The sequence below is a fragment of the Fukomys damarensis genome, unplaced genomic scaffold (assembly GCF_012274545.1).
Source record: "Fukomys damarensis isolate Sample0158 unplaced genomic scaffold, DMR_v1.0_HiC HiC_scaffold_28, whole genome shotgun sequence".
Lineage (NCBI taxonomy): Eukaryota > Metazoa > Chordata > Mammalia > Rodentia > Bathyergidae > Fukomys > Fukomys damarensis.
In genome coordinates, this window is record NW_022900940.1 from 11410216 (window position 1) to 11432422 (window position 22207).

Here is a 22207-nt window from a genome sequence, read left to right on the forward strand (position 1 = left end):
GAATACATTTTCTTTCTACAATACAGTACAGTAAACTTAAGGCTAAATCAAATAGTTTAAATTACAATATATAGTGAAAATAAAAGTAAGAGACAAAGGCTTCCAGGTATATAAATGAGTTAACTGATCCTAGTTTCACTACAGAGCCAAGGGTAAGTTCATATGATAGCTATAAATAAAAACAAAATTTGCAGCAGAATTTGGCAAGTTGCTGCTTTCTTTTTCCTCAAATGTGATCTTTAATTAACATTGTTTTTGTAACATGGTGTTTCTATATATACGGGCTTGCCTTGTTATTTAAAACAAGTCGCAGAACAGAAACCTATTATGTTTTTAAAGATTGCCAGAAAATGCTTATAAGAAAACTTCTGGTCAAATGCACTAGCAATTCTTTGCAGTGTATTTTGCTTGCTTTGATACCTTTGGCCATTTCCCTGCAACATAATAGCAGATTGATACCTGAAAACTAAAAGGGATTTCTTGTTAAAGCAAAGAGCAAGAGAAAGAATGGAGAAATCATGTATTTTCAAATATTTTGTTGGATGAACATTTTCAGTCTTCAGGTTGACTTTCAGAGGTAAGAAGTAGGGGAAATTCCAACATGAGCTCTCCATGGGGATCTTCAGGATCAGATTTTTCCTTTGGACACCCCAACTGACCTCTTTGCTATGTGTTTATTCCCTCGACTGAGTCTTTTCCTTTCATTGTCTCCTGCCGCTCAATTTTGAAAGGATTGACCCAGACCCAGAAAATTTTAAGAAGTTTTGACTTGTGCCAACTTCACTTGTATTAAAGTTCCCTAAGGACATATGACATTACTTATTTCACTCAGTATCCATTTCCAGACTGAAGAAATGTTCAAGTACTAGGTTAGAGTACTTTTGCTGTGAGGTTTGTATTCAACTGAGTTAGCAGAAAACGCATTCTAAGTCAGAAGGGCCTTGCCCCTCCTTTAGTGCCAAGTTCAAACAGTTAACAGCAAAGAGGGTTTTGCTGCAGCAAATCCCATAGATAGCTTTCCAGTAAAGTCTGCAAAATTATGCCTTGCAGGGCTTCACAGTGTCAGCGTTTGGTTGTACGCAACCCTGCTCTCTGGAGAAAGTTGAGTCCTGGTTCCACAAAAATTCAGAAATAAGCTTACAAGACAACAACTTGCCTTGCCTCTTGGGAAAACCTCTTTTGCTTTAAATGAGCATTGCCTCTATATTACCAATACTTAAAAGATTGCTCGAACATTGAAAGTAAATTGTGAATTTTTCAACAGTGTTTCAGTATGCAATGAGATAAACAATTCAGGGCAATCCACATGCAATTGGAATGAACACTAACTGCACTGCAATAAAACTTCCTATCAAGCTTTGTAATAGAGACCCAACTGCATTTCTCAGAAAGCACTTTATTTTCTAAGTAATCCCCTTTCCTTTGCTGTTTGTATGTGAAAGCAGGTAATAAAGTAGATTAACAGACTTCCTGCACAGCATTGTGGTTGAGATGACTAGTGTAGACAAACCTACAGAAGTTATTATTCCCACAACCACTCTTGTAAAAAAAAAGACTCACATGGTCCCCTTCCCAAATTCCACACTCTGCTTGCAGCTCACATTATATTGCAATTTCCTCTTTGAGTTTTTACATTTGTCATATTAAATTGCTCAACTGTCATTTGAACTGAGAGTTATGGTTAAGACATGATCAGCTGACTAAAAACAAATGTATAAAGCAGGCAGTCAGTTCTAGAGATTCATGTGAATACAGCGCTGCTGGAATATAAGGCTGGCTGTTCTCTTTATTGCTTATTACTTTCTTGTCTGTGCCAGAGCAGAAAAAGAATTACTGTTGAGCCTAAAAACGTTGTCAGTTTCTAATACTCACCTTCTTAAAAGCAAACACAAAAAGAACAGTGTACTATTTTGTGCTTGTGCTTCTAAACCACTTTCCCCATCCCACCCCTCCTGCTTCTATGTTTTTATATTTTGAAAACACAGATGTGAATAAACATATGCTCCTTTGCTGTGGTGTGTTAGGGGACTTCATGAACTGTGTGTGCTCAAAGCTCAAGTATCTAGCAAAGAAGTAAAATATTTAGTTCATTAAATTCGTTAAATGTTTATTGAGCACACTGAGAGAGTCCACTTCTGGATGACTAAAATGAGAATACAGAAGTAGATAGGCAAATTTTCTACAGTGGAAGGAAAATTCTTACATAAAGGAGCAGGGAGACTAGGGAATTGGGCAGCTCTGATTAGTTTTCACTGAGAATATGTAGGAAGACTTCAATGTAAACATTGCCCTTTAAAATTGACTTTGAAGTATGAAAGAAATCTTAACAGAAGGAAAGGATTACTTATATGTACATTTGTTTTTGCTGGTACCAGTTATTCAAAATCTTGACAAAAACTGGCCTGCAAATTTTTGCATTAGACACATACAACCATAGTGTCTGGGGATATTATAAAAAATGCACAATGAATTTGCATGTGTATTTTTTTTTTACCATTTTCCTTTGTCCTCTAATATTTTCTTATTTTTGATCTAATGTGTTTACTATTGCTACTGTAAGACTGTTCAATAATTCCCAAGCTCCAACTGTGGAGTTTTCATTACCTATACTCTATGTAATATGTGGAGTTGTGGATAAACAAGAAAGTCACCTGGAAGGTGACTTGGTTAAGATAAACTCTTTGGATGGAGGGGCAATGTAAAAAATAAAGTTGTGGATCTTCTTACTAAAGTTCCACTGTTGAAATGTGAGAGTCCCACTAAACCTAATTTATTGGGCTAAATACTATAGTCATATTCACACGTGATCCAAATAAATATGCAGAACAACACAACAGTGTTTGCTTCAGTCAGTTTATAACCTGACCTTCAGTTTACTGGGATGGTTGATGTTTTTAGTATGAGTAGCTAAGGAGATCTTAAAATTGATCACCAAACTAGCTCTAGATCAATAGAGTTTTCCTGCTTTGCAGCCACTTCACTTATTTTAAGGACCACATTTGAGCAACTGTGCTGCAATTTCATCAAATACTCGGCAATCTACCTGAAACTGGTAAATTATGCCATCTGTATAGTCCCATTTAAAGAATAACTGCAAGCTAGATAAAAGATCTTTACTGAGGAGCTCTATTTGAAGAAAGTTGCCCATGGTGCTATGGGAAATCCACTCTCTGTGAAAAAGTGTTTTAAGCATCAAAATAGTCACAGAAACGGGTGTTTAAAATTTATTATTGTTGTTTACTTTAAAGGATGTGTTCTTTCCATAACCACTTAAGATGTCACCATTGCTAGCTGGAGCAGTTCTGGTTTTTTTAAACCATGCTATAAAAAGTTTACAAATGGTATTTCACGTGATTTATATATTTTATACATTTTAGACAGTTCAAACTTATTGATTAATATTGCAAGGCTTTATCTACTGGCATTTTTACTCTATAGGTGGAAGTTAAATGGGACAGATGTTGACATTGGAATGGATTTCCGCTACAGTGTTGTTGAAGGCAGCTTATTGATCAATAACCCCAATAAAACCCAAGATACTGGAACTTACCAGTGCATAGCAACAAACTCGTTCGGAACAGTTGTTAGCAGAGAAGCAAAGCTTCAATTTGCTTGTAAGTAGCATTTATATCATGCTGTAAATGTTATTTTGCACTTTTGTACCATTGTATCGGTAAACATTTAAAGCAATTTCCTTTTAAAAAACCAAAGATATTTTAATATACTGCATAATCTTCTTTATCCTTTGTTCATATTTGGGAAATCTTTGTAGGATAAATTGTAAATATGAGTGGAAAGATAAATGTTTCTACAGGCTCAGATATTTTGATTATTTGATAATTTGACTATGAGATGCATTATCTACAAATTATATAAATTGCATTATATGCCAATAACCTTGCATATATTGAAGTTTACATATGTATAAACTTATGTGCACAAGTTATTCACACATATTTTAAGTAGAATGTGTTTCAAAAAAAGCAATTAAACTATGAATAACCTAGTAGTCAATGAACCATAAAGCTCAGAGCTGGAAGCAAAATTAAAATTAAAAAATTCATTAATTAGTTAACCCTATAATTCTCCAATTTTTACAATAATCCATAGGGTAGAAAAAAATGAAAAACTACAATGGTAACTAAAGGTAGGCATAAAGTGTTCCTTGCTTTTTATATTTCCAGTTTAGAATTTTAAAAAAACAACTTGCCATCTCTTAAAACTACTATTCAGTAAAAGTTCATGAATATATGAAAAAATCAGAATTTAGAAATAAGTCAAAGCATGAGCAGGGGGAAAACATTTGACTGTATAGAGGCTTGTGAATATTAATGCAGCTACATTTTTCAAGGTGTATGTATTTGAATATGATTTTATATTCCCTTGAGTGAAGTTTCAACCTTTATAACAGTGTCACAAGTTTCATAATTACTAAGTCTTTTGGTAAAAGCACTTGAATGTTGTTATTAACAAAATCATCTCCAGGAATTCAATATCAAATAACCTAATAACCTAATAGTCTATTATTGTTTGATGACATTTTTATTAGTTAACAAATTATTTTTCTTAGAATAATGTGTATTAAAAACTTCAGGTTTGTCTGTGAATGTCTCTCCCAGTGTTCTCATAAATATTCTTAAGTGCTCAGGATAACAGAAGGACAATATGTCTGGTTAAGTGCTATAGAACCAATGTATTTTTTCTTCTTGGTTTACTAAAGCTGAATATCTGTATTTATTTTTCAATAATGACAAATGAGTCTTTCTGGATTCACTTTAGAAAACAATCCCAGAATCATGGATGTTAACAATAGAGGAGAATCTCAGTAATCAGTAAATCTTGCGATGCTTTGTTTGTTTTTTTTTATTCCATAGTTATAAGATTTTAACAGTAACAACAGATGGAGATAGCATTACCATCCTTTCATTTTTAAATGCTACATTAAAAAAAAAACTAATTACCAACCCTGGAGACTATTTTTTGTGGGGAAATTTCGGGACTCTTTCCTATCAAAAAGGCCAGAATCTTACGTTCAAGAACAGTCATTTGATATAATAGTTTACTGCAAGGGAATGTTTTCTGACTCATTTTGTAGTACGCTGGCCTGAGGACTGATATTTGGAACCCACCTTGTTCATCCTTCATCACCAATGAAATAAGCATCCTGCCCATGCCCCAAATGCTTTGCTGAGAGTCATTCAGTTTGAAAAATTCTAATGATGCAGACTTCACTTGCTCATCATAAAACATCCTAGCATAGAATAGGCTACAAAAATATAATACAAAAGCAAGCCAATCCCTTCCTTAGAATTGAGCCAGATCATATCTACATCTCTAGCACTTTCACTTCTAATTCTTACTGTATGATACTGTTTAGGCTTCCAATATATGAAAACATATCTTGTTCTACAATTCTTTTCTTCTCCAATTACTTAATCTGAGGCCATCTTCTTCATAATACAACCATGTTAATTCATCTATTAAACATAGCCTTTTAGGGACGTACACAATTCCATTCATGTGGCTTGACCTTTGTGGAGAACAGTAGGAACTGTAGCTTTTCATGATGTGGACTTCTCTTTCAACTAATGTAACTGACAATGATGTTCATTTTTTAAAAAGAAGTGGTCTTGATTTATAAACTTACCTTGAACATAGAGTCAGATACAATCAGAGAATTGATTTTTGATGAGTTGCTATTAATCCAGAGCTATCCATTATTTTATTACTCTACATTTACAATATCACCTGTACCCCTAATTAAATTAACCTTGGTAATAGTGAGCCTTTGTTTCTGCACATTTGAAATTGTTTTAATTTTTTTTAACCTGATATATTGATTGTCCTTCTAGTTCAATGTCAGCATAAAATGTGATATGCATGTGTCCATTCAAATAACTGATATAACATGTTGACCCAGGCAGGGCAGCACGCACTTAGAGAACTTGCGCAAAGTTGAGGGCAAACCTTTAAATCAGTATTGTTTGTACATTCTTGTTCAACCAGTTTCAAATTTAGCCAAATATTCTGTAATCAAGCCCCAGTGTTCTCCTACTTATCCTTAAAGTAAGGGCAAACTTTGCTTCGTGCCCAGCCAAACCAAGATAACAGTGTTTCTACAATATCCACTCATGCCTGGTATCTCTACATCATCAAACCCTTCTTCTCCCATGTATCATAGAACAGCCACAGTAATCTTTTAAAAATGTAAATTAGATCATTTAACTTTCCTGTTTTATGCCTTTACTACACTTAGAATAAATCTCAAATTCATTACCAAAGTCTCATTTTAATTTTTCAAAGTAACAAAACTATTTTATTTTACCAGAGTCTTCAAACTTTCACTCACTAAGCCTGATATGCTTTTCTCATGATTTTTTACATGACTAACTTCTTGTAATCCTCAGTTCTCAATTTAGGTGCCATCTTGCAAGAGAAAGTTTCCTTATCTCCCTAACATACCAAGAAATTTTATCATTTTTGTCTCTTTTCCTCTGCCTTACTTTCTCTAGCTTTCTACTTCTCTATAACAAAATTCTGTCTTTCATTTATCAAGATTTAGTAAAACTTGGAAAGATTTTTTATTTTTTTCCTCATTTATTATTGACTCCTCTTAGAGAATCTAAGTGTTTTTTTATTTTTGTTACTGGGGATCAAACTCAGGCCCTTGCGCCTGCAAGGCAGGTGGCAGAACCACTGAGCCAAATCCCCAGTATAGACTCTAAATTTTAAAAGTCTTGAGACTATATTTTCCATCCTTAAGTTTCCAGAGTCTGCAACAGTTTATGTAGAAACAAAGGAATGCCTTTATTAAATGCCCATCCAGTAACACAGTAAAAATATGTATAAAGCTAAAGTGGGGATAATGTATTTTATAAACCTACCCCTTCATATTTTAGGCAGTAGTGGCAAGCCTTTTAGAGGTTTGAATGATACAAACAGCCCAGTGCAGCACTTGTGCCATAGGTTTATCACTACTGCTCTGACATCAGTTTGTTTTATTATCAATCTATAGGTTCTAGCTTCTTTAAAAATCTCCTGCACTATTTAAATTTAAAAAAAATAATGAAAAGTTCAATTTCTTAGAATAAAATGCTTTTCTTCAATAAATAAATAAATGTGAAGCAAGACAGTGATATCTTTTGAGCTTTTCTGCTTTCTTTCACTCTAAGAATTTTCATAGTCATTGATGAGAAAAATGTTACTTTTAAACTGTATTTACTGTGCTCTACTATGCAAAGGAGAACATTTAAGGCAGTTTAAAAGTGTATTGGCCTATACATTTCTTCAATGAAATCTAGCTGGTTTATTCATTATTATTACACAGCTAGCCTTCAACCCCTAGTCTGGTATAGCCTGGCACTCTTCTTTAGACCAAACTTTTCCATAAAAATAATATCCCTTTTACCTTCATGAAGCATGTTACAGTTTTCAGATCTCATTTAGATACTTCGGGTAATCTTATCCACCGCATAGTCTTATAAACTAGACATAATTATTTTCATTTTGTGGATCATTTAAAAAAGTTCCCATGCTATTTTTGTTGATATAATTTGGTAATATCTTGTTTTAGCATTAAGCTTTTTTAATTGAATTAAGAGTCATAGGCAAAATTTCTAATTCACTAGTGATGATGATGTTTATAGAAATCTTTTTTTTCTAGAATAGAAAGTCTTTGATTAAACAGGCATTGCATAATTAAGGCCCTTTTATAAAGTATGGACATTTTCTTAAGCATATATTATTGTAATGTAATTTGGAACACTTTTTGTTTTCAGTTCCCCTGCAGTATTAAGCTATCAGCAGCCATTTCTCTCATTTCCACTTAGCCTGCTGCATATCTCTTGTACCATTTAGTCTTTATGTTTTACCTAGGGCTACAAAATTTGATTGACTAATTTTTCCACTGCCTAATACTTAGCAAACTCATAATATTTGTTGAATGAACGAATAGAGAAGAGTTAGATGCTAAGTCGTTGGGCAAAAGGAACGAGTTGAACCACTGAGTTCATGGGATTGCTTCGGAGGTGCATGCAAGCCTTTACCCTTTGAAGTTGTATAAAGGACAGCTGAAATCTGAATTCCAGATGAGCAATTATGTTGAGATGGAAGGCCTTTGCCTACTTAAAAAAGTTTCTTATGCATGGAATGCATCAACCATGTCATCACTGTTCATTTGTGCCCCGAGAGTCTGCCTGGTACTATGCGTAGCTTCAGTGAAGTGTCTAAGAATAGCTTCCCTTTCATCTTAGGTGTGCCTCTCCAACCTTCAATAACTACATCCTCTCTTTATCCAGGAAGGACAGCAAGCTGAATGCTCTGTAAATTCTTCCATAACTAACTAAATCAGAAGATAAGGCAAGAGTCGAATGAACTGTTGTTTGTTATATCCACATTGTAGTGACAGAGTTGTTCTCAGAGGCTGTGTCTGTACAGAATGAAGTGCTCCAGCCTCAACAAACTCGCTGCCATGCTTCTCTTTCCAGGCAAGCATCGTAATCTCAATCTGTTTGGGAGTCATTTTGCAGTCACTCAGCAGAGCAAATTTTCTCTGACATCTAGATATGGATATTTAAAAAATAAATTCTAATACACATCTGTATACTCATAAAACATATAAATCATTTTTTCAAAAATTGAGAGTGACCTTGAGACCCTGAGATACTTTATTGGCTAACTTTCAATGTAACAGAATGCTCTTTTTCATTTGATATGTCCCATCATATCAGTAGGAGACAGACATCTTGTTAGCACTGCGAGGATAACCACTCTTTCCTCTAAGAGTTGCTTTGAAGATCCTATTGAAAAGCTTATGCAAAATCCCAGAATAGTTCCTCACATAAGAAAGTTATGCAGTAACTGCTCCTCCATTTTCCTTTCTTCTTTGCCACTTATTCCTTCCTTGTCCTGTATTTTTTAAATAAGAATAGCTACCCATTTTTAAGTGATTGGATATAGCTGGTAAGAGCTCAGATTCCTTGAAGTCAGAGTCAACTCCTCCTGTAATCCTGTGACTGGAACTTCTCCCAGCTTCTGTTTCTCTACCCATAAACAGAGGTTAATTATAGTACCTCTTTTGCACTGAGGATCAGATACATTAACCCTTGTAAAACTCATGTCATTGTCTAGCACACAAGGTAAAGTCTTAATACATTTTAGTTATTATTATAATTTTTGTCTCTTCAAGTTAGTTATCATGCAAAGCATTGTAGAAACATCACACAAAGAAGTAAAGACATTATATTTGTTTTGTAGGTGAAGAAAATGAGGATTAGTGAAGTGAAATAACTCACCAACAATTTAGGGATGGGAACAGGGACCAGCTTGAAAACCTGGTCACTAACGCTTGAGCAGATGCCCATCATGTAGCATTTCACGTGTATGTTCACTCTGTACCATTTATAACTATACTTCCTTAGTGGAATTTATAGTCAAAGCATTTATTTGGGTGGTTGATAAGATGTTTACTTTGTAGACTCCAATGTGGGTTTTTCATTGCATTTGCGACCTTTGATACAGTACATCCATCTTTTATTGGTTTTTAGTTTTTTTTAACAACAATTCTTGATACCATCATACTGTTGATTTACTGATAACATCTAAAAGCCTAATGTTGTGTACCAAAATTATGCATATATTCGTGGCTCTAATTTTAATATAATTGGTTTCGGGTTCCATAATGAGAATAATTAATAACAATATTTCTTCCCTACAAGTTAAGATGCAGATTTCCAATTTATTCCAAGTAGGCTATAAAACATTGTGAATATTGATATTTTATGGTAAATAACTGTGGGTTGGTAAACTGTTTATCCCCAAGCAATAAATGACACAGTATTATAAGTTTCTAACTCCCATATCATTTCTCCCCAACATATGAAAAAGATGCATTTTAAATGTACATTATTATAAAGAGCTTCCAAGAGAATAATCTAATAACTTCAGGTCTTAGCCTGTCAAATTGTTTCTTTCATAAACATTGTTTGGGGCCTTCTTCAGCTACTTTATAACAGTTCAGAGCTGTAAAACAAAAGATGTAAGCTATTCATCATCCCAGCTTATGAATGACTATAATTCACATGTAAGTACCTCCAGATTACTCATGGTAAAATTTACTCATTTAACAAAATCCTGTTTTGTGCCTGCTGTAGGGAGAATGGACTTGTAGTCTTGCGCATGGGCAAAGTGGTATTATTCTGGAGGAAGGAGTGGATAATACCTGTATTCATGCTTATATCTGTTGATACCTCACGTAAGATAGGAAAGGAAACCAGATGGAGGCATGTTTCATACCCACATATCTTCCTCCTGAGGTAGTATTGTGGGTTAGGGGATAGAAGAGGGAATTTTTTTTTTTTTTTTTTTTTTACAAAAGAAGAAAAATAGCAGTGATAAGTGAAAAGATGTTATAGGAAGCTGACCTTCCTCTGACTTCAAATAATATAAATATGTAAGTAATTCAATAAAATAACCCATCCTGAAGTTAACTCTAGGTAGCTTTATCAGTTAAGTTTTAGCCAAGTTAAAAAAAATATCAAATATATGTACAAGAGCTGATTAGATGGCTTATTGAAAAATATCTTCATCGCTTCTTCAGCAACCTTTTTGTGAGTTTTCCTTAACTGGGACATGCTGTCAACTATAGAGACAGTACTGATCATTGTGTGGTTGATGATAGAAAAATGTATTAAATTGAGAATGTTGTATGTATACTTGGGATTTTGGAAACCTGGTTTTTGAGCCTTGATCATTGGTTCAATTTACTACAATTTCAAATGTTTGCTGTTTTACTATTCAATAACTAGCTTCTCATTCTTAGCCAAAGAGTGAAATGTGCAGTCAGTCAGAACAATAGCTGGGAGTTTGATAGATGACCAAACCCATGACTGGCTTGACTGATTTTTAATTAGGAAGGCTGCTTAAATACACAAACTTTTCTTTCTGAGCAATAAATTGTTCATAGATGACTATTTGGATAAATAAATAGGGAACATTTAGATCAATTAAAGCTTAATGAACTTTGGGAACATTTAGATTTCAAAACAAAAACATTTATCAAAGCAAGTTTTTGATCTTCAATAAAAGAATAAATCATTCTCATCTGACTAGTTAGAAGAATTCAACCCAAAATTTGCTGAGTTTCTGGAATAATGCTTCTTAATAGAGTTTCTGCTGCTAGGTGCAGTATTAGAAAGACATTAATGGTGATAATCAGCATCTATTGAAAATTTCATGATACTCTGTATACCTTAAGGACTAGTAATATATAGATGCTAGTCAATTGTGCCTGTTAGTTTATTAGGTATATCTTCTTTGACAGTCCAATTTGGGATCTAGTTGACTGAAAAGAGTAGTCTATGACTTAAAACAATCAATGAAGTGTAGAGACATTTAAAGAATTAAGGACCACTCTAAGAATATCTTGTGTTTGAAAATCAACCACCATGACTCAGTGGGTATCCAAACAAGTCTGATCAGACAGGTCTTTAAGAACACACTGAAGTTAAATGAATATTTTATATTATAAAAAATTACCAAGCTACTAAAATATTATTCCTTTCTGTTCATAATTATGAACTAATAATTCAATAGACAAATATTAAATAATTTTGATTCTTTTCTGAGTTTCATTCTTAGACACTGTATTTTTTGTCAACAGTCATATGTTGCATTGAGGGGCAAGGGAAGAACACTTTCTGTGCCTATATTTATTTGTGTGGATACCTCAATTAATGTGGGAAAGGAAATCAGACTAATGCAGTAAAAAATGTCAACTTCACTCTTATTATATCAATACCCATTATTCTTTAGGAGTTTTCATTTGAGAGGTTATAGTCCTATAAAGTACAGGCATTTTCACTGTGGTTAACCTAAAATCTAGTATGTGCAGTATTGATTGATATGAACTGAATATTGTCCTCCAAAATTTGTCTCACTCTCAATATGGTGATATTTAAGACATGGAGCTTTCGTTGGCTCATGAAGACAAAGCTTTCAAAAATGGCATTTGTTTTATCATAAAACAGATTGTTGAGCACTCTCTTGCCCCTCTACTGTAAGAGGACTCAAGATGGTGGTCTACAAATCAGAAATCAGCCACCAAGTCTATGCTCACTTTGATATAGAATTTTTTAGCCTCCGAATGGTGTAGAATATATTTTTTATGTTTTTAACTCACCTACTCTATGATACTGTGTCATACTGCCCTACATACTTAAGTCAGTAACCCCAAAAGATTGGTCTCTCTGGGAATTATAAATGTGGCTTGATTCTGGAAAAAAGTTAAAGATGTAGTTAAAGATTTGGAGATGAGATCATCCAGGGAATGTAAGGTGATCCTAAATCCATCAGTAAATGTCAGTATGAAAATTAAGCCTGTATTTGCTGGCAGCTACCAGAAGCTGAAAGAAGCAAAGACAGTGTCTCCCCAAGAGCCTGGGGAATGGGCACAGCCCTGCCACCTTAATTTCAGACTTTTCCATAAGTGAGAGAACAAATTTCTGTTTCAAGGCACCAAATTTGTGGTAACTTATTTGCCGTAGAATGTGAGGAGACCAACATATGCACAGTTCCTTTCCTTTCCTGACTACTGTGATCAAGAAAAAAATAAAGCAGCTTGGGGAATGAGATTTAAAATGTGGTTCTTTTGTAACTTAAATGTATTAGTGGGAGAGGGATGGCCTCTGTAAAATGTGGAATTATCTGTGCAAGGTTTGCATCACACTGTGCATTTTCCCCTGGAAAGTATAATAGGGTTTTGAGTTTTCTATAGTATGATTTGACCAAATAATGAAAATAGTTGCTGTAGAAATTCAAAGAATAACCTTTCCCTTTCCCCAAGACATTTCCACCTCTCTTTTCGAACAGCCCTCTGCAGGCCTCTAAAATAGACGGGATTGACCCTTTCTCCACAGGGCAATGATTGAAAGTGATTCAGAGTAATTTGTTGCCCCGAGTCTTCTCTCTGGACTTCTTCCTTTTTGTAGGTCATTTTGCCTGAATTTGACCCTTTTGTCTGGTGCTCTAAAGTCCTAGAAACTGTCTGTTATCACATTTAGAGTATCTGACTCACCTACACCTATAAAACTTCCACGATGGTCTCTCAAGCTTTGTTATCTTTTATGTTCCAGCATTTGTAGCCTTGGCCTCTCTGCTAGCAAGGGCTGTCTTCCCTATCCGTGCCTTTCCCTGAGTAGACTAATGTGAACTAGCCATTTACCTGATAGCTGATGTGCAAACTTACGTGCTTCACCACCTATTCTTTATTTCCCAACTATGATAAGCAGTTCCTTTAGGGAAGAGACCATGCTTTAGGATTCAGAGGTTAAATCTCAAATTCAAAGGCATCATACAAAGATGTTGTGCATGTTTTCCAAGAACTAAATTATCCTCTCACATATTTCACCAAAGATTAAATTCCGTATCAGCTGTTAAACCCGCAGTGGATGGCACTGCAGGTCAAAAATTTATTCCTGAAATATTTATCTAGGGTACACATTAATTATGATCAGAGTATTCATTTGTTCCCAAATACTTGCCTTGTGATATATCATTAGCATTTCAGATTTAATCATTTTTGTCACAGGACCGACCTCCACATACACAGTTGGCTGCAGTCTTGTGCAGTGAGCAGTCTGTTAGCTCAGCATCATAAAATCGGGATTAATTATGCCTTAAAGACGCTTCTTTTCATAGCCCTCAAAGGAGTGTGTACAACGATGTGAGGAGGTCATCAAATCGATTTTCTTACCTTTAAGGTGTAACTACTTTCTCATACTGTTTTCAGATGTTGTCTCCAGAAGGGCAAGCATTTGTGAATAATGAAGCCTCAATAAATATCTATAGAATAAATAAAGCTGAATGAATAAATGAATGAAGCAATGAAAGACTGTAAGAGGGGTAGAAATGCCTTGGCCTTTTGCAGCATATGCAGTTGTGCTTCTTCATACATACATTATTAGTTCCTTAAACTGAGAAACACTATTTTCAATTTCTGAAATTGGGAGGTACCCTCCAATAAAAACGTATGTCCAATATAATATTCCTCTTTTATTGAAAAAAAAATTCATTGTGAAAGCATTGCCTCTTAATTTTATTACCGTAGCCTTTTTTGCAATAGCTTTTAAAATTATGTCCCATGCCATATAATTAACTAATTTAGGGCATACAGTTCTAAGAGTTTTAGCTTATTCACCAAGTTGTACAACCACTAGCACTGTCTAATTTCACAACATTTTCATAATCTTAAAAGGAAGCGTATTTATTACTAGTCATTCTGTTTTCCTCTCAGCTCAGGATGGCCACCAATCTATTTTCTGCTTCTATGGTCTTTTCTATTCTGAACAGGTAAACAGAAGCGTAATAAATGTGGCCTTTCATGATTTCTTTCACTTTGCATTTTTTTTTATGGTTCACCCATACCATAGTGTATATCACTACTTTTATTTTTTTTATAGCCAAAGTATATGCCATTGTAGAGACATAACCCTTTTTATTTACCCATTCATCACTTTGGTAGACATTTGGGCTGTTTCCACGTTGGAGCTGTTGTAAATAATGCTATTATAAACATTGATCTACAGATTTTTATGTAGACGTGTATTTTCCTTGTGTTGAATGACTTCTATATGTTTGATATTTTCAGAAATTGTCAAATTACTTTGGCTGCCAAATTGTTCTGTATCATTTTATGAACCTCACCAACAGTGGATGAGGATTTCATTTGCCCTGCACCCTCGCTGACACTTAGTACTGTCTGCCTTTTTATTTTGGCCAGCCTATTGAGTATGAATTGGTATCTTATTTTGGTTTTGATTTGCATTTCCCTGATGGCAAATGATACTGAGAATGTTTAATGTGTTTATTGGCTATTAGTACAACTTCTATGGAGGCATATCTAGTAAAATGTTGTATTCATATTTTATGAATCATTTTATTAATATACATTTGCAGTACATGATAATTACATGCATCATTGAGAGTTGGTACATATACACAATGCATCTTAATTCTTTTTCACCCCCTACCCTTCCCCTCCACCCGCCCTCCCTTCATCCCTTGTCCCCTTCTTTTTTTGCAAAAGATTTATCTCCCTGTTTCCTGGTATCTGTCTCTTATTTTGCTCTTGAATTTATTTATATTTTGAGTGTTGTATATGAGAGAAAACATGGATACTTTAACTTATTTATTTCATCTAACATGGTCCCAAGGTGCATCCATGTTCCTACATATGACTCAAGATTATCCTTCTCTATGGAAAAGTATTACTCCCATATGTATAAATACCTTTTTCTTTATCCATTCACTTACTGATGGTTATATAGGTCATCTCCAAGAGTCCAGCTATTATAAGCTGTGCTGCTGTAAACATGGGTATGCACGTGTCACTGAAATATAAGTTCTTTAACACTTTGGAAAGATACCATGAAGGAGAACAGCTACCTTTAATGGAATTTTTAGTTTTAGTTTTTTAAAGAAATGTCCAAAATGATTTCCATAGGTTTCTCATTTTAATTGAGAGTTATTTATTTCTTTATTGTTGAATAACACTCTATTCTTGATACAATTCCCATGTCAGATGTATGATATGCATACTTTACCAATTTCATGTGTTGTCTTTTCACTTTCTTGAGGATGTCTTCTGAAGCACAAAATTTTTAATTTTGATAAAGTCTCATTTATCTAGTTTTTTGTCTTTTCTTGCATTTGCTCCTGATGTCATATGTAAGAAAACATCGTCTAAGGTAACAAAAATTTACTTCCATATATCTTTCAAATAATTTTATAATTTTCACTCTTAAATTTATGTCCATTTCCATTTTGAGTTAATTTTTATATATTGAGATTTTTATTAAAAAGAATGAAATTTTTGAAAAATAGTATTTTAGGACTCTCATTATTCCAGCATTATCTGTTGAAGAGAAAGAAGAAAAAAAAAATTCATCATCCAGTTAAATTTCTCAATACTTTCATTGAATGTGAATTGACTATGAACAAAAGGGGTCAATTTTGTGGCCTCAGACCAGTATCATACTTTGTTGGTTACTTATAGCTTTACAGTAGTCTTTCTTTTAAAACAGAGCATCACATACATTTATTTCAGATGTAATGGCAGCGTTAAATTGAAAAGTTTAATTTTCAACTGTACCGGGTACAATTAACCTTTAATTATTTTTAATTTTTAAAGTTATCTCCTCCAAAAACTGAGAGAGCTTTTGTTTACCACTACCACAAACCATACTTTCAAATAGTTCTTTTTTTTAATGGATCATCAATATTTTTTTTTCTCATTAAGTTTATTGGTACATTTTAGGTATACATCACATTTACATTCATCATTGGGATCTTGAACCTTTACGTGATAGATCCTGGTTCTCATTTTTTCCCCTTACCCCTGCCCTCCCTTCACCCGCTTCTCCCTTCCCTATTTACAAATACTTTATTTCCATTTTTTCATTTTCTCACATTTTTTTCTTTTCCCTTATTTCCTTTCCCCTACCCTTCCCACTTCCCCTGTACCTTTAGACCTTTTCTTCCAATTTCACATTCATAGGAAAATGGGTGCATATTGAGGATATACTCTTAAGTGAAATAAATAAGTTACACATGTGTAAATACTGAATAGTTTCTCTGGTGTGAAAAACTATAATTGTATGTAAGATCCTAATGGTATAATTGACAAATAGTTCTCTTTTTAAAGAACTTTTCAACTGATGAGTAAACCTCTTTGACAATATTTCAGAATTCTATTCCTCAAATGAAAACTAATCTGCACAAAAGATACATCGGATAGATTTATCTACACATTCTTTTCTTTAGACCTAAATGCAAATTACCATATGGTATAATTTTAACCTATTTGTCTCACAGTAAAAACTATCTATCCTAAAAAATATGATGGACATCTCAGTAATTGTCCAGTTCATGGAATTACTGTTTTATCTCCAAGATTATTTTTTACTATTTTTCAAAATAACCAACTCAGCATGGGACATCCGTCTATATTGACTCACAGGCGTTTGAACTCGTACTGCCCAGCTTCTTCCTTTTCCACTTCTCACCTTCTGTAAATGGTTGGGATTACTTAATACTAGTTGGATGGAGGACAATTAACCTTTACAAACACTTGGAATTTAGATAAAGTCATTGATTAATGTGGGAAAAGAAGCTCTATAACTATGTAGAGCCTACACACTCAATTCAAACTTAAATATTTTGTCTTCCTTTAAATGACATGTACTTAGTTATGAAGCAGATATTTGGTTTTCAATAATCACATTTAGGGATAAACTCTTAGGACTGCTTAAGTAGTCTTGGTGAAATAGTTATAGAAATAATGGCAGCACCATAAGAAAACTCATGGATTAGATTATATTGATAGATCCTGGAAGTTTACAAAAAGCCTGAATTCTTTGTGTTAGTTATGCATTCTGTAATTCAAGCCCTCTTCTCTTGGCAATAGCAGGCTAAAATTTATCAATGAAGATAAAGGTGCTTAAATTTAATCTTTCTTCTAAACTTAGATTTTGATTAAGAAACTGATACCAAAGAAACCAGCATGGTCCTTCTACATTTTCACTAAGACTAGAACCCTATTACTCACTCATCAACCATCTCCCTTTTTAAATTTTTTTCTTGACATTCAGTTAAGACTACTGAAGTCTGCTTTACTTTGTACTTTTATATTTTAAAACAAAACCTTGGGTTTCTTTAAAGTAATTTTGCCATATAACTTATTTGGAGATGAAACTTTTACACCATAACTTTGTATATGAGGATTAATATTACAAATCAAACTTCCTTTTAAAGTTGGATGGCAGAATACTAAAGCTTTGTACATTGCTTTTAAAATCTAACAACATTTCTTGAGCCACCTCCACGGACAATTGAAAAATTGACATATACTGTATTGGAGATGGGACAAGGAAGGAAAATATGAGTAACTCAGGTGTCTCTCATCTGAAAGTGTCATCCCATCAAAGCCACACCCTACTTGCAAAATAGTGATCTGGCATAAAACCAGTCTTGTCAGTGTAGAATAGGTCGCTGTAATATTTGTACTTTTAACATTTTATGCTTCTATTTTTCCAAAAATAGAAATAATCTGCTTAACAATTCCTCTTATCTCAAATCCTTAAACTCAATATTGTAGGCACAAAAGTGAGCAAATCTGGGATACTTTCTGACAGATAAGTAGTAGCACATCTATGTTATTCTGAAAAAATACTGTCTTGATATACTTGCCAGTACAGTCAAACACTCACTGGCCACAATCTTAACAGAGTACATTATTTGAAATTAAATCCAAAGCTTTCCTTTGTATATTTTAAATATGTTCAAGAGAAAAACACATCTTTGGGTTTATTTAGGAGGGTTTTTAAAATCTTTAAGTTTATTGATATGCAATACAGTTACATTCATCATTTGGATCTTGTACCTTTACATGACTTATCTTGGTTCTTATTTTTCTCTATTCTCCAGCTCTCCCCTGACCACCTCTACCCTTTCCTGTTTACAAAGATGTTGTTTCCATGTTTTTACTTTTTACATACTTTTTCTTTTCCCTTTTTAAATTTCCCCTACCCCACTCACTTCCTCTACTCTTTTAGACCTTTTTTCTAATTACACAATATCAATTATACATTTTGATCCTTATTTATACTTTTAGTTTTTCACACCATAGAAACTATTTGGTATTTACACATGTGTCTTATCAATTTCACTTAAGTGCATGGCCTCAATGTGCATCCACTGAGCTATAAATATCTCTAGCTTCTCATTCTTTATGGCTGACTAGTACTGCATTTTATGTATTTAAAAAAATTCATCTTTATTCAGTCTCCAGTTGATGGGAAATTGGGCTGTCTCAAATTTTAACTATTACAAACTGTGCCGCTATGAATATTGGTGAGCATAAATTGCTGAGGTGTGATTCTTTTAATTCTTTTGGGATTATACCCAGCAGAGCAATAGCTGGGTCAAATAGCTAAGCTAAATCCCCGGCCCTGAGATATCTCCATGTTGATTTCCACAGTGGTTGCACCAATATACACCTCCACCAATAATGAAGGATTCCTTCCTGTCTCCTCACAACCCTGCCAGCATTATATTGGTTGATTTCTTCCTAGCAGCCACATTGTGGGTTATCTCTTAGCTCTGCTTGTGATTTCTCTAGCAATGTAGAAACCTTTTAAAAAGATGAGATTCCAATTGTTGATTCTTTGTGCTAGTTCCTATGCTACTGATGATATGTTACAGCATATTGATGGATTTTGCTTCTTAATCCATTCTGCCAGTGTCTTTTAATTGGTGAAGTAAGGCCATTGACATTGATAGTTAAAACTGTTATGTATTGACTTATCACTGTCATGTTATTTTCCTATTGTTGCTTCTTTTTAATTTTTCTCTCTCTCCCTTTAAATTCTTGCCTATTGGATTTGTTCTGTTGGGACTCATGAAGTTGTGACATTCATTGTCTTTTTCTAGGATATTTTAAAAAATTGATTGGAGTGCTGGTTTTGCATTCATGAAGTATTTCAGGTGTTCTTTGTCACAAAAGTATCGTTTCTCCATCAATTTTGAAAGACAGTTTTGCAGGTTGTTTTCTTTTAAAGCTTGAAATACCTCACTCCACGCTCTCCTTGACCTCAGGGTTTGTGTTGAAAGTCTGTTGTGATTCTAATGGGCTTTCCTTTGAATGTTATTTGTTTCTTTTCTCTAACTGCCTAGAATATTTTGTACTTCTGTTGGGTTTCCAGGATCTTGATTATTATATGTCCAGGTGTAGAATTTTTTTTATCATAATTAGTTGGAGTCCTATGTGACTCACTTATCTGTATGTCAAGGTCTTTTGCTCTATTTGAGAAGTTTTCTGCTATTACTTCTGTGAACAGTTTTTATATCATTTGTGCTTTCTCCTGCTTTTTCATGGACTTCTATTAATCTTATATTATTCTTTACATCATCTAGGAGCTGATGGATTGATTTCTCATAGTCCCTTACTATTTTCAAGAGATCTCTCTTTTCATCGTCACTGACTGCCATCCTGTCTTCTATATCTGGTATTCTGCCTTCATATTGGGTTAATCTGCTATATGTACTTTTAATAGTTTTTAATCTCCTGGATATCAGTTTGAATGTGTTTCATGGATTCCATTTCTTTCCTATGCTGAGCATTCATGGCTTTCATCATGGCCCTGAACTCATCTATTTTTTTATCTGTTTCTGTTCTAGAGTTTATAATCATGTCTTTTATATGGGAAATTATTTCTGTTTAGAATATTTCTAGAGCCTCAGTCACCTGGTTTGTTTGTTTTTTTTGTTTTTGTTTTTGTTTTTTTTTTTACTTCCTGCGCTATCAGTTCAGATTGTCCAGATGGTTGATTATCAGACTTTTCCATCTTGTTTCGCCTAGAATTTGCCTTTAGTAAGCTAGAAGACTGTCTTGTTTAAATGTCTTTTCATTTCTATTATTGTTGTTGGTATAGTCCTTGGGTTAATTCCCAGTTGATACTTTGATATTACTTATTGTAAGTATCTTTGTTGATTGTATTTAGAACCCTTAAGGAATGATTGCTTCTCAGAGGTGTCTCCCAGACGTAGCCGATCTTTAGGATTTGAGTCTCTAATAACTCTGGGGCAATCTCACTTTCATTATACCAGGAAAGATAACTGATTAGATCAATCACAACACTAGCCCAAGTGATACACTCAGCAACAACAATAGACTCAAGCACAGCTTAGAAAATGACAATTTATTTTTGTTTTTTGTTTTTTGTTTTTTAAATTGAATTTATTGGTACATTCTAGGTAGACAGTTCAGTTACATTTATTACTGGGATCTTGTACCTTTACATGCCAGGTCTTGGTTCTCATTTTTTCCCCTTGTCCCCACCCTCCCTTCACCCCCTCCTCCCCTCCCCACCTTCAAACACTTTAATTCCATTTTCTCATATTTTTTTTCTTTTCCCTTATTCCCCTTTCCCTATCTGTCTCACTGTCCCTACACCTTTGGTCCTTTTCTTCCTATTTCATGTTGCTAATTGCCCCGTTAGGATCTTGAGTACTATTTTAGTTTTTCACACCAGAGAAACTATTCGGTATTTGCATATGTGTGACTTATTAGAAAATGACAATTTGTGGTAGTTACTAATCTATCACCTTTAACCATGTGAATTAAAATGAAATTGAAGACTAGCCCAAAATAGGTTTATAATGAATAAACTGATCAATATAGTAACTTTACCCTTTGGGATGGGGACTTAGGAGTAAAGCCTCTTACTATTCTTCTCTTCTGCTCTAGCTCAGGGCAATGACCTTTAAGACCCCTATTCCTCTGCAGTGTAGAGGAACAGGCATATCCCGGAAGCCAAAGGCATGGAGTAGGGGGGTTTAGCAGTGGCGGAGTTTGTGTTCGGGTTGGTGGCAGGAAGGCCTGGTGGAGAGGGGCTTGCGCTAATGGCTTCATGCAGCTCCCAACTTCACCGGTCTGCTGGTGGTGGGAAGGCTGGTCCAGTGATGGCTGGGAGGCCTGGGTAGGATAGGGCCCATGCCTATTTAGGAGTTTTGAACTATAAGGACATCAACTCCTATTTTCAGGTTTGGAATAACTGTTGGACTTACTGAAGGAAAAGGACAGGAGAAAAAAAATAAATCACAATAGGCTTCTTTAGCTCAGTTAAAGGCCATTATCTTTATCTGGGCTATTAAAAATTAATTTCCTCAGCCCACACTCTGAAAGTTAATATCTCTAGTAACAAGAGCAGGAAAAGCAAAGCTGCTGCAGCCAGTCCACTCAATAGCAAAAAAATAAACAAACAAACAAAAATTTTATCTAAAATGCTTATACCTAAGTATAACACTACCTACCCAAACTTCCTCACCTGTGGGTAAGAAGAGAAAAAAAAATTGCTATAAAAATCTGAATAAGCTTAGTTTTTCTTATAGGGATCATGATGGTCCAACTCCCAAGAGAGTGTTCAGGCCTGAAGATGGAGTAGAGGCAGTGTCTAGGAATTAGCATCCCACAAGTAGTTTATAAATTCCAAAGTATTGTAAATACATTAAACTTGTCTATGACTCAGAGGGAAAGATACCACTGCACCTTTTTTTTTGTCTTTTAAAATAAACAGTATTTGTAGGTTCTGCCCTTCTATGTAAAAGCAGGATATTTTTTAAAAAGCTAAAAATTTTGAAATCATCTGATCCC

At 34.3% G+C, this 22207-nt stretch overlaps 1 protein-coding gene across 4 annotated transcripts in view; it reads left to right on the forward strand.

Annotated features, from left to right (window-relative positions):
* Positions 1-22207, forward strand: part of LOC104866129 (contactin-4) — a 536780-nt gene that overhangs the window by 213532 nt on the left and 301041 nt on the right. For all 4 annotated transcript variants that reach the window (XM_033756987.1, XM_033756986.1, XM_033756985.1 and 1 more), the window contains one exon: positions 3439-3614. In XM_033756987.1, coding sequence (XP_033612878.1) covers positions 3439-3614 — 176 coding nt within the window. The remainder of the gene's footprint in view (positions 1-3438; positions 3615-22207) is intronic.